The sequence below is a fragment of the Rattus norvegicus genome, chromosome 14 (genome assembly GCF_021556685.1).
Source record: "Rattus norvegicus strain SHRSP/BbbUtx chromosome 14, alternate assembly SHRSP_T2T, whole genome shotgun sequence".
In the NCBI taxonomy this organism is placed as follows: Eukaryota; Metazoa; Chordata; class Mammalia; order Rodentia; family Muridae; genus Rattus; species Rattus norvegicus.
In genome coordinates, this window is record NC_141547.1 from 20,264,179 (window position 1) to 20,276,465 (window position 12,287).

The 12,287-nt window shown below is 36.9% G+C and overlaps 1 protein-coding gene across 1 annotated transcript; it reads left to right on the forward strand.

Moving 5' to 3' along the window:
- The first annotated feature begins 393 nt into the window (after positions 1-393).
- On the forward strand, positions 394-7,632 carry Csn2 (casein beta). Its single transcript, NM_017120.3, is given in 9 exon segments — positions 394-433; positions 2,102-2,164; positions 2,884-2,910; positions 3,029-3,049; positions 4,021-4,044; positions 4,134-4,175; positions 5,335-5,859; positions 6,416-6,462; positions 7,306-7,632. Coding segments are annotated over 7 exon segments (696 nt in total). The 5' UTR covers positions 394-433; positions 2,102-2,113; the 3' UTR covers positions 6,422-6,462; positions 7,306-7,632.
- The last annotated feature ends 4,655 nt before the right edge of the window (positions 7,633-12,287 follow it).

Here is a 12,287-nt window from a genome sequence, read left to right on the forward strand (position 1 = left end):
TATCTTAGCATTATGGAGTTCTTAGTGCTCAGGTGGAGATGAAATCTTGGCCTCTCTAAAGCTTTGTGAATTTTGATGTCTCTATATCATTGCCACATAGGTGAGGTTAAAGCCCCCCACTAGGCTGGGGAGAGTGCTGAGGACTGTGTACTAGGCTGGAGAGACGTCCAGTTATTGGACAATTTCCTTTCCTGGACAAGTTCCTTCACCAGCTTCTGAATTGCTGCCTTGTTTAATGTCCCCCAGAATTTCTTGGGAAAGAAAATAGAAAGAAACCATTTTCTAATCATGTGGACTTCTTGGAATTAAGGGACTTTTGAATATCTTACGAACCACAAATTAGCATGTCATTAAGTATGGTATATATACAGTCACAGAGTCTGATAGACCATCATCCTCTGAGCTTCATCTTCTCTCTTGTCCTCCGCTAAAGGTAAGAACTTCAGACGTAAGTTTGAAATATTATTTTCATTATTTATTTCAAACCCATACTAGACTATGTTATAGAAAGAAGAGATTTACTTAAAATATAGCTTTCTGAAAATAGATATTTTAAAAAACTGTGAGATTATTTTCAAGGACAGGCTTTTGAAAGTCAGAAATGCCTAGAAAAATTTGGTACAAATTATAATGACCACTGGCTTCATAAAATTGGGTAAATGTAGTAAAAATATATAAAGCCAGTGACTACTATAAAGGAGAGACTAAGAATTATCTCCTACACAAGCTATCTTATTTGATTTGATGTATTTTACTAGTGTAATGCACTCAAATTATATCATGGAAAATAGATACTTATGGCATAGCTGTTGGAAGAAGCAAACTGCATGTTTATAAGCAAGAAAATTGTAATCATAAAACTTTTCCAGGGGCTTGGAATTCTTGATCTAGTTCATAGTATTACAAGAAATATTAGAAACCATGTAAAAAATAGAAACAAAGTCTTCTATTTTCTTTTTTATTGGGTATTTTATTTATTTACATTGCAAATGTTATCCCCTTTCCTGGTTTCCCCTCCAGGACCCCCCTATTCCATTCCTTCCCAGCCTGATTCTATGAGAGTGTTCCCCCACACAACTACCCACCCCTTTCCTCCTCCCCTCCTTGGCATTCCCCTACACTAGGGCATAAAGCCTTCTCAGGACCAAGGGCCTCTTCTCCCATTGATGCCAGTCAAAGCCATCCTCTGCTATATATGCAGCTGGAGTCATGGGTCCCTCCATGTGTACTCTTTGATTGGTGGTTTAGTTCCTGGGAGCTCTGGGGGGTCTGGTTGGTTGATATTGTTGTTCTTCCTATGGGGTTGTAAACCCCTTCAGCTCCTTCAGTCTTTATCAGAACTCACTTAGAACTAGTGATCATTGAAGTAAGATGAGTTGAAAGAACTGTAGCTTAGAACATACCACATAACAGTGAAGTTCTGGTTTAAAATTGGTGTATAAAATGCCAAGGTTTAAATACAAGAACTGCAGTGGTATTCTCCCCACATTTAAAATACACAAAGACACAACTTTCTTTTAATCTAGGATGATTGGATTATGTGGAAACCCATGGAGGAAGCTTCAGACAAAGTGTTGATAATGAATAATACAACATACATCAGAAAAACAAACAAAAAACCAAACCCACTTCTTTTCACTAATGGGATAGTTTTCCACCTTCAAGTATTGGAAAGAATGCTTTATAAATATATTTAAATTTTTATTTTTTCATGCTGTGATAATTCACAAGCAACAAAACAGTTAATACACTTTGTCTACTAATTCATTCTAGATGTGAATGTGAGACTCCATAGAACTGAGATATTAATATTTTGTTCATTGTCTGGCCACCTGTAAGTGCTCAGGAGTTTAAAATGAATGACTTGTGGAATGTTTGGCTAGTTATGCATTCTCCATAGCTTTTGTAAGGCATCCATGCAACTGTTAGCAAAGGAAAGTTAAAAAAGAAAAGAATGGCAGGAGCTGTGAACTGACGAACGCTGATGATGGCCGCAGCTGACGTCTGAGTGTAGGGCTTAGTAATAGGAGTATTTAAGAACCAGAGCAGATTCTGATTTGTTGCTGACTAATCTGTTTCTAATTCTTCTCTTCATTCACAGGACTTGACAGCCATGAAGGTCTTCATCCTTGCCTGCCTTGTGGCACTTGCTCTTGCAAGGGAGGTGTGTAGAGAAGCTTCCTAAGTAATTAAGATGTAGAGATGAGTCTGCTCACTTATACACAATAACAGCAGTGATAGCTTTTAATGTGCAATCAATGGAGAGTTTGGGATAGCTTTATTTAGTCACCGCTTGTTTGAGAATCACCCAGGGTCTCAAAGTTCCTGTAGGCTCTCCAAGCTGAAATAAGTGCTTACTGCACTATTGTGTGACAAATTCTCTAACAACAACAAAAGCAGAAATAAGAATTGAAGCAAGGCGATAGAAATACATCAAATAAACATGACTTCACAAAAGTAGACTCACATGTGCAGCTTGAGTATCTCAGTCTGATGATAAAGTGCATGCACCTCTTTAGATGAGCAGATCAAGTCTTACTGTGCCTGTCCAAAGAGATATTTAGAGGAGGAAATACAATCCAGAATTGTGGCCATGCTCTGAGTAGAGTCATAGGCATAATAAGAAAGTGTTTAGTGGAAAGCAAAGTAACTTTTGCCAGCCGTCAAAGTTTATGTACACCTTTATGTAATATAATAATGTACCTATAAAAACTTATTAAAATATCAAAGAGATTGTAAATATAAGTTTTCAAGATTATGAAAGCCATATATCAATTTTTTTATTTCTGAAAGAGATAAAAAGACATGCAAATCAAGCAGAAAGTATGTTTAGTAACAGGGTTGATATAGTAACATAATGTTTTTAATTGTTTGCTTTTACAGAAGGATGCATTCACTGTGTCCTCTGAGGTAAGAGTTTTTATTGAGACAAATTTCCAACTCTAAGATTACTACATTTTTAATGATCTTGAAGTCCTAATTGGATCTATAATTTAACATATATATGTATGTATTTTTTTGTTTACAGACTGGTAGTATTTCCAGTGAGGTAAGGCAATTGTCTCTCAGAGGCAGCAAATTGCCATCTTTCTGTTGAGTTATATTGTGTTGCTCACACCCATATGCTTCTTAAGTAAATACCCTTTACATGATATTAGGAGGAGAAAAATATTTTCTCCTCATGAAGGATAGCGTCACGTTCTAATCACCATTAGTTTCTTAAATGAAATGTCACTGCCTCTTCGACCCCTCTTATTTTATAGGCTCACAATCTTATTCACTGCCGTGAGCTCTCCCTGATCTGACCTGGATTTTCAATATTCGCTGTTTACCTCTTGGGATACACTCATTGGCTAGGAGCTATAGTACCAAGTAAAGACTGATGCCAATAGAGATGACAGGCTTACTCTATAGTTAGTAGGCTGGTTTGGAGAAGGACATACTTGGCTATTAAAGTTGTCATTTATGTAAATAAGACTCAACAGGATAGGATTTAGTCCTAAATTTTCCTGAGAGTATCACATAGGTGTCTTTACTTCGAAAGCTTAGCATTTGTTTATTATTTTCTCTTAGCAATGCTGCAAATGCCTCAGAGGAAGTATTCATTTTTCATGGTTCATTTGAAGCTTAGCATATTAGCTAGTAAACTCGGAGTGATTACTACAGTATATTGTCATTAGTCTGTATTTTCAGCTATGTTTGTGTGTTTTGTTTTAGGAATGGAATTTAAAGATCTTATGTAGAGAAAGAACCACGGTTGAAGAGGGAGTTAGCATTCTTTGGATATCTCTTTGTATACCATGCTCATTTATTTTTCTGTCTTGACTGTGCTCACTATTCTTATATAAAAGAGGTTTATACAATATGTTTTAAATAATTTAAATATAAGTTTCATCAATTTTTCCCATTCATAACCTGCCACAATAACTTACTAAATTTCTTAATTTTCAATGTGAATTGAAAAATATTGCCCATTCACTAAAACTAAATGACATGGTTTTTTTTCTTTCTTTCTTGAAGGAATCCGTTGAACATATCAATGAGGTATTTTATTTCCCATTACATTTTATTTCCACACTTTGTTTTTGAAGATGAAAGGTTTGAGATTTTCACGTATTGTTTATTTCTGGCAGAAACTTCAGAAGGTGAAACTCATGGGACAGGTGCAGTCCGAGGTAAACTGTCCATCAAGAATTCTTGTCTAGAAAGTGCGTGTGGCCATCAATACCTTTTCTCCATCATGACTGCAGTTACTAGTGGTGTTATCTGCTCTTGATAATGAACACAAGCCTTTGCCAATGTGGCACTGAACTGACCACCTGCCAAATGGAGACTCTTGCTGATTAGTCTCTTTGTAGTATAGGTACTTCACTCCTAGGCCCAAAACGTTCTTAAGAATTTCTCATACATGTAGTTAACTGACTTTCAGTAGAGTCAATGGTTTTTATGCAGATTTTGCTTCATGATAGCATTTATATTTTTTGTTTATCTGGTCTTAAGGGTATTTTTAGTCCAAAAAAAGATCAGTGAGATATGTGTAGCAACTGAATGCTACACTGCTTAGTCTGGGACATAAAGTAACAGAGCAAGCCTTCAAATGAATGGTTATCCAAATAGCATCACATTCCATTAACATACCACACTTTTAGTCATATACCCAATGGGGTATAATGGAATCAAATAGTTTAACTCATTTTTTTCCCAAGTAAATTGCTTGCTGCTCACACCATATTCTTTTAGATCAAAATAAAAATTTAAAAAGTGATATCCCACTAAACCTTTTAAAATTAATTTCCCTTCAATTATAAAAAACAGTTTGTTCTATTATCATCCCACAGGGTTTGAGAAATCACTACCCTCTCATATCAAAATGAATAGCTACAGATGTAGAAGTGGCTTGGGATAAAGTGAAAAGATTTTGAGAAATCCTGAACATCAGTTTTATTTTGGACTATTTAATTCATCCATGAGTAGAATAGATTAGGAGAAAACCCTTAAGAACACTTTACTCATTTTCTTCATGTGACCCCAGACAATGCTTTCTTATGTTGTGTATCTTAAAATGAAAAGCCTTACTGTGTACTCCAGGATTGCCTAGAATTTACTTTTTATCTCAGGTTGGTCTCAAAGTATTAGCAATTCTCCTGCATCAGGCTTCAACTTGCTAGATTTAGAGCCATTAGACACTGTATTCATCTAGGCCAAGTAGATTTTTAAGCAAATGAAGATTTTTGAGGTTGTTCATTCTGTTGCTTATTATTGGGTAAAAGATTATTAATTAATCAAGAATGTCGACTTTGCTAAATTGTGGACTAAAGGTTCTTTTGTTTCTAGGATGTGCTCCAGAATAAATTTCACTCCGGCATTCAGTCAGAACCCCAGGCCATTCCATATGCCCAGACCATCTCTTGCAGTCCCATTCCACAAAACATCCAGCCTATTGCTCAACCCCCTGTGGTGCCAACTGTTGGGCCTATCATTTCTCCTGAACTGGAATCCTTCCTTAAAGCTAAAGCCACTGTCCTTCCCAAGCACAAACAGATGCCCTTCCTTAACTCTGAAACCGTGCTCCGACTCTTTAACTCTCAAATCCCCAGTCTTGATCTTGCTAATCTGCACCTTCCTCAGTCTCCAGCCCAGCTCCAGGCACAAATTGTGCAGGCTTTTCCTCAGACTCCCGCGGTGGTTTCTTCTCAGCCCCAGCTGTCTCTTCCTCAGTCCAAAAGTCAGTACCTTGTGCAGCAACTAGCACCCCTCTTCCAACAAGGTATGCCTGTTCAAGACCTTCTGCAGTACCTAGATCTTCTGCTTAACCCCACCCTCCAGTTCCTTGCCACTCAACAACTTCATTCCACTTCTGTAAGTTTGAATTTTCTTCTTTTTAATTCTCCTCAAAATGTATAGATGGTGACACTAAGAGAGGAAATGAGAGCTCTACAATGAAGGAATAGATATATCTCTCATTAATAAATAGATGAGCCTCAGGGTTAGCTATAAAACAGAATCACCTGGAGATCTTCATTTCAACCTAATTCTCAGTGCCTACTGCCGAGTTACTTGCAGATAACTGGTCATCTAGGTAAAAGTAATGGCATTTTGAGAACAGATAATTACAAGAACACTGATTTGATGGGTAGATTTGGAATTCTGACTTGCAGAATATTAAGCTAGACTAAACCACAATTATATCTGCCAGTCTTATTAGATTTTGGTAACAAATTTTCTTTTGCAGAGTTCTAAATTTTGCTTGAGCTTATATATTATTTCACACATTGCAGTTTATTTGTTCTTTTGACTGTCTGTACATGGAGTCAAAAGATTGCAATGTTTCATTCGCCACATGCCACACACTTTAGGCAAGTGTTGGATTAAGAGGGAAAATGTATATTTACTTATTTCTATATTTGCATTTAAGGTCTAAGAGGATTTCCGGGTTATTTTCTCCTCATCATTTTTTTTTTGGTAAGTTCTTGGAAACTAAAGAGTAGAATGATAATTTTTATATTTTATGTCTTTTTATATTTCATTCTCCTATATAGACACAGCAGAGTAGAAATTTCATCAAAGTATTCATGGACTACTATGATTTCACTGGTTGACTGCTTCTTACCAACATGACACTGGATAAAATTTATATTTCAAGGAACTTTCATTTTATTTGTCTGCCATTGGTATAGGCCTGTCTCCTTCCAAAAGCTTTTATCTTTACACCTCATATGATCATACTGTGAAAAAAAAGCAGAAATGGAGTTTTCTTATATTTTATGTGGATACATCTTTGCTTTGGTTACAGGTCAATTTTCATTCCAATATAGACTATAGGTCTCATCATTTTCTATTTATTGAATTTAAAATAGTTTTTTCATTCATGAGTCAAAAATAAGTTACCCAAGAATTTAGAGCCACAACAGAGCAAAGGACATAGCTTTGAGATGCTAAACTATAAAACCTCTCGGCACTGAAGAAAGATTATATATCCTGCAATAATCTCTTGAGAGCTGATGTGGCAGCGAATAGGAGTTTGTATGTCTCCAAGGAGACGCTCCATAGAGCATTACAATAGAGCCTGTGGGTAGACGCCCCTTGGGGTTTGAATGACTTTTTCACAGAGGTATCATATCAGATATTTACATTATGATTTATAGCAGTAGCAAAATTACATTTATGAAGTAACTATAAAATCAATAAAATTATGATTGGGGTTCACCACAACATGAGGAACTGTACTAAAGGGCTACAGCATCAGAAATGTTGAGAACTCCTGATTTAACGCAACAGAACTGATTCTACATCTTTCTTTCACAGAATTGACTGAAACTGGAAATGTACAATCATTTTCATCTTGGGATCATGCTACAAAAGTGATATATTTCTGAATGAAACTACATGGAAAAAAAGAAATTTTATTCTTTTATTTATTCTATGTATTATATGATATTCATTTGAATTTGACCCATGGACTCTATATGTGTCTCAATTATATTTCATATAATACTACAAATGTTCAATATTGAGTTTAAATGAAAGTCAATAATGTATACAAAATAGCTCATGAAAAATTGGATTTACTATTATTTCTTTGGGAACCTATTTCCTTTCCAGTCATTTCAATAAAATAATCCTTTAGGCATATTTCAGTTGTCATGTCTTTATTATAATTTTCCAAACTATCTAAAGACTATTCGGTTTTAATGTAAGCTTATTGTGGATATTAAATTCTATTATCTAATTAACTACTGAGGAGAGGCACATCAGTGTTTCTTGGAATCAAAGACTGAAGCCTGATAACCAGGAGTCTGAGTCAAGGCTGATCTACATAGTGAGTTCTAATAATCTGCTACCTAATGAAAACTTGTCTAAAACCAAAACAAAATAAAGCACAAATAAATAAAATCCAAAAGAGAAAAATAAAACAAACATACCCAGATGATTGCATCTGGAACTCAAATGCAGTGTTTTAAAATGATGATTAGACAAATACTAAGGTGCAGAGGAAAAGTTAGCTTGATGCATATATTTCATTTGTTCATTGACCTAAACATATTTTGCTGTGCAATTATTACATCTGTGACTTTCATCCAGAAGGATCCTATACTGGGTAGTAAATTTTATAGTCATCCTAGCAAAATAGTTTCAAATACGAAGTTTGTTCTGTACCTCTGTCACATGGTAGCTAAGTAAGGGTTTGGGAGTGGGTGCTTCCTCTCTCAGACTTTCAATTTCTACATTTATAAAGTGATACAATCTGAACTTGGAATTCCCTTTATACTAGATATCAACATTCTACCACAATCTGAACTGTATTTGCAACAGTTGCCCAGTAATGTAAGTTGTATGTGATGTTCTCGTTATACTTGTCCCTGGCTATGTTGTGATGAACTCTCTCCTTCAATCACTTTTTCATTTATACATCATTCCTTTTATTTAAACAGTTTTCAATATAGAGTTCATGTTCTGAGTTTCTGCAGTAACTCACATCTAATGAGTAACTTTTTCTGTATCTCCATTGTTTCCCAAGCCTTATTTTACTATAATTATGGATAAAGCCTTATTTGGGCTCAGCTGTCTCTCTTGAAAAGCAACCTCTTTAATGTAGAAATTGTAAGTTTCTCCCACTTCTTTGAGTTATTTTAGATAGTTCTTTCTCTTATAAACCTACAGCCTATTCTGTAACACAAATAGGAAACTTAGTAATCATTATCAATTAATATTTTTTCTTCATCATTAATTCTGGATCAGTGTCATTCAAGATCCATATCTTTTTAGAATCTCAGATTTTAACTTTATTTGAAAATCAAGTAACTGAATGTATAGTTGAGGTGGCATCATATTGTTGTAGATTTGACTTTTAATTCAACAGGTCATCTTTTCTTATTGTATAAGCAGGAGAGAGAGAGAGAGAGAGAGAGAGAGAGAGAGAGAGAGAGAGAGAGAGGCACATAGAGTAATATAGGGTAAATATCTGCTAAAATAGAGGAAAAGAGCAAGATATTGGTGACACGAGTGAAAGAAAGGAAAATGCAGTTAACATCACAAGTTAATGAGAGATTTGACAAGCATACACTTTGATCTATTTGACAGACTACAAAGACATATTTGCACTTTATTTTGTAGTTCAGAAAATAAATTTCTGATTTAAGCTGCTGTTTTTATATGCTTTTATGTCTCTATGCTTAATAGAGCCTTTGAATTTTGTCAGTATATCCACAAAGTGTTTCAGCCAAGGAAGCACAGCTTTAATTTCTCTAATGCCCATTGTCTGTATCCTTATTTGTTTACATTGGTGGAGTATTGTCATCTTCTCCTTAACTATTATAATGCGTTTCTCTATGACAAGAGGGCCACCCCCCAGCAAGCAGCAGAACTCTGTAGCTCTGGCCATGTGACTCTGCCTTTAGAGTCTAGAATAGAAGGGACTACTGGGACAATTGATGCTGGTTAGCTAGAGGTAAGAAATTAGTGGTTAATAAGAAGAAACCATTGTCACTCGGGTGAAATCTTCTGGGAAGTGTTTGTCGAGAGCACAAAGAATCTGTGTTCCAGAGATAGCCGAGATTGTACCTTGTGCTGCAGCTGTACTTGGTAATGTGTAAGAGTCACCCAGGTGGTACTTGTTTTGAAGGAGTGAAGGAGTCATGGAGAGCAGCTAAGGGAAGCATTATGAGAAGCCAGGGAAGGCCACTGGTGAAGGTGTAGCCTGGGTTGCAGTTGACAGCCTAGGACTGAAAGAATCATACAAAATAATTGAGGCTTGGCACTGTGAAGAGAGCTTATGGGAAGCTACTGGTTAAGTCAAGTTGCAGTGGGAGATGCCAATGAATTAGAGATGCCAGTTCACTGGAATGATCACCAAGAACAGCAGCAGCAGTGGAGTGGAGTCAAGTAAAACCTAGAGTGCTACAGAGGTCAGAGCTGGAGAAGTGACCCAAGACCTCTAGGAGAGCCCAGGAGATCATCTCTGGATCCTAGACAGCAGAACAAGAAGCTAGAAAGCTGAAGTTGGATATCCCATGTTGTTAGAGATGTCAGAGCCCTGGGATACCTGCTTGAGGAAAGCTGTTAACAGGGAGTGGAACCAGTCAGAGAAAGAATTGTGTTGTAGTCAATAAAACTGAAAGGTTGGGAGATTTATAGAGGGCTTTGACCTCTTTAAATGCAGTTTGGAGTTTGCCAACCTGGTTTTCTGTCTTATTTGGTTCAGTTTTTTCCTCAGCCTAATGTCTAGAATAGTAATGTACACCCTGCATGATATTGGAGGCATGAGATCTGCTTTTCAATATCTTAGGGAATTACAATTAAGAGATCACATGAATCTCAGAAGAGACTTTGAAGTTCAGACTTTTAACATTGTTGACATTGTTATGGACTATGTGACTTTTGAAGTTGAACTAAATGTATTATGCTATGGTTAGGTATGCTACCCAAAGACTTATGTGTTTGAACAAACCTATGGGAGCCAGGGGGTGGAATGTGGTGGTTTTAGGACGCTTGACCAAGGGAGTGGCACTATTAGGAAGCCTAGCCTTGCTGGAGAAAGTGTGTCAATCTGGGGGTGAGCTTTGAGAACATCCTCTTAGCTGCCCGAGAATCCATCTTCTCCTGTTTGCCTTCCTAACAAGATGCAGAACTCTCAGCTCTTCCAGAGCCATGCCTGCTTAGACTCTGTCATGTTTCACTCTATGATGATAGTGGACTGGACCTGTACACCAGTCCTAATAAAATGTTGTCCTTTCATTAAACTACCTGAGGATCCAGCTATACCTCTCTTGGGCATATACCCAAAAGATGCCCCAACATATAAAAAAGACACGTGCTCCACTATGTTCATAGCAGCCTTATTTATAATAGCCAGAAGCTGGAAAGAACCCAGATGCCCTTCAACAGAGGAATGGATACAGAAAATGTGGTACATATACACAATGGAATATTACTCAGCTATCAAAAACAATGCCTTTATGAAATTCATAGACAAATGGTTGGAACTGGAAAATATCATCCTGAGTGAGGTAACCCAATCACAGAAAAACACACATGGTATGCACTCATTGATAAGTGGCTATTAGCCCAAATGCTTGAATTACCCTAGATGCCTAGAACAAGCGAAACTCAAGACAGATGATCAAAATGTGAATGCTTCACTCCTTCTTTAAAAGGGGGAACAAGAATACCCTTGGCAGGGAATAGAGAGGCAAAGATTAAAACAGACACAGAAGGAACACCCATTCAGAGCCTGCCCCACATGTGGCCCATACATATACAGGCATCCAATTAGACAAGATGGATGAAGCAAAGAAGTGCAGTCCGACAGGAGCCGGATGTAGATCTCTCCTGAGAGACACAGCCAGAATACAGCAAATACAGAGGCGAATGCCAGCAGCAAACCACTGAACTGAGAATAGGACCCCCGTTGAAGGAATCAGAGAAAGAACTGGAAGAGCTTGAAGGGGCTCGAGACCCCTCATGAACAACAGTGTCAAGCAACTAGAGCTTCCAGGGACTAAGCCACTACCTAAAGACTATACATGGACTGACCCTGGACTCTGACCTCATAGGTAGCAATGAATATCCTAGTAAGATCGCCAGTGGAAGGGGAAGCCCTTGGTCCTGCTAAGACTGAACCCCCAGTGAACGTGATTGTGGGGGGGGGAGGGCGGCAATGGGGGGAGGGTGGGGAGGGGAACACCCATAAAGAAGGGGAGGGGGAGGGATTAGGGGAATGTTTGCCCGGAAACCGGGAAAGGGCATAACATTCGAAATGTAAATAAGAAATACACAATTTAATAAAAAAATGTTGTCCTTTATAGGAGTTGCCTTGGTCACAATGTCCATTTACAGCATGGGACATAGTCTGCATTGGGAAATTTGGTGTGGTTTTAATAGGTCTGCCTTTATATATTACTTAGTGTCTTTCTCTTACAGTTTTGATAATCTGACTTTGTTTTGTATGTTGAGGATACTTCCTTTTCAGGCTCAATCTATTTGTTGCTTCTTGTACCTTTATAGACATATCCTGCTTTAGGTTAGGAAATTATTCTTCTATGCTTTTGCTAAAAATATTTTATGAGTCTTTCAGCTTCTTCTCCATTTTCTATTCCATATATATATATATATATATATATATATATATATATATATATATATATATATATATACAGAGAGAGAGAGAGAGAGAGAGAGATTCTTAGATATTTTGTCAGGACTTTTTTCAGATATCACATTTTCTTTGATTGACATATCAATTTCTTTTATCACGTCTTCTATGCCTGAGATTCTTTCTTCCATCTTTT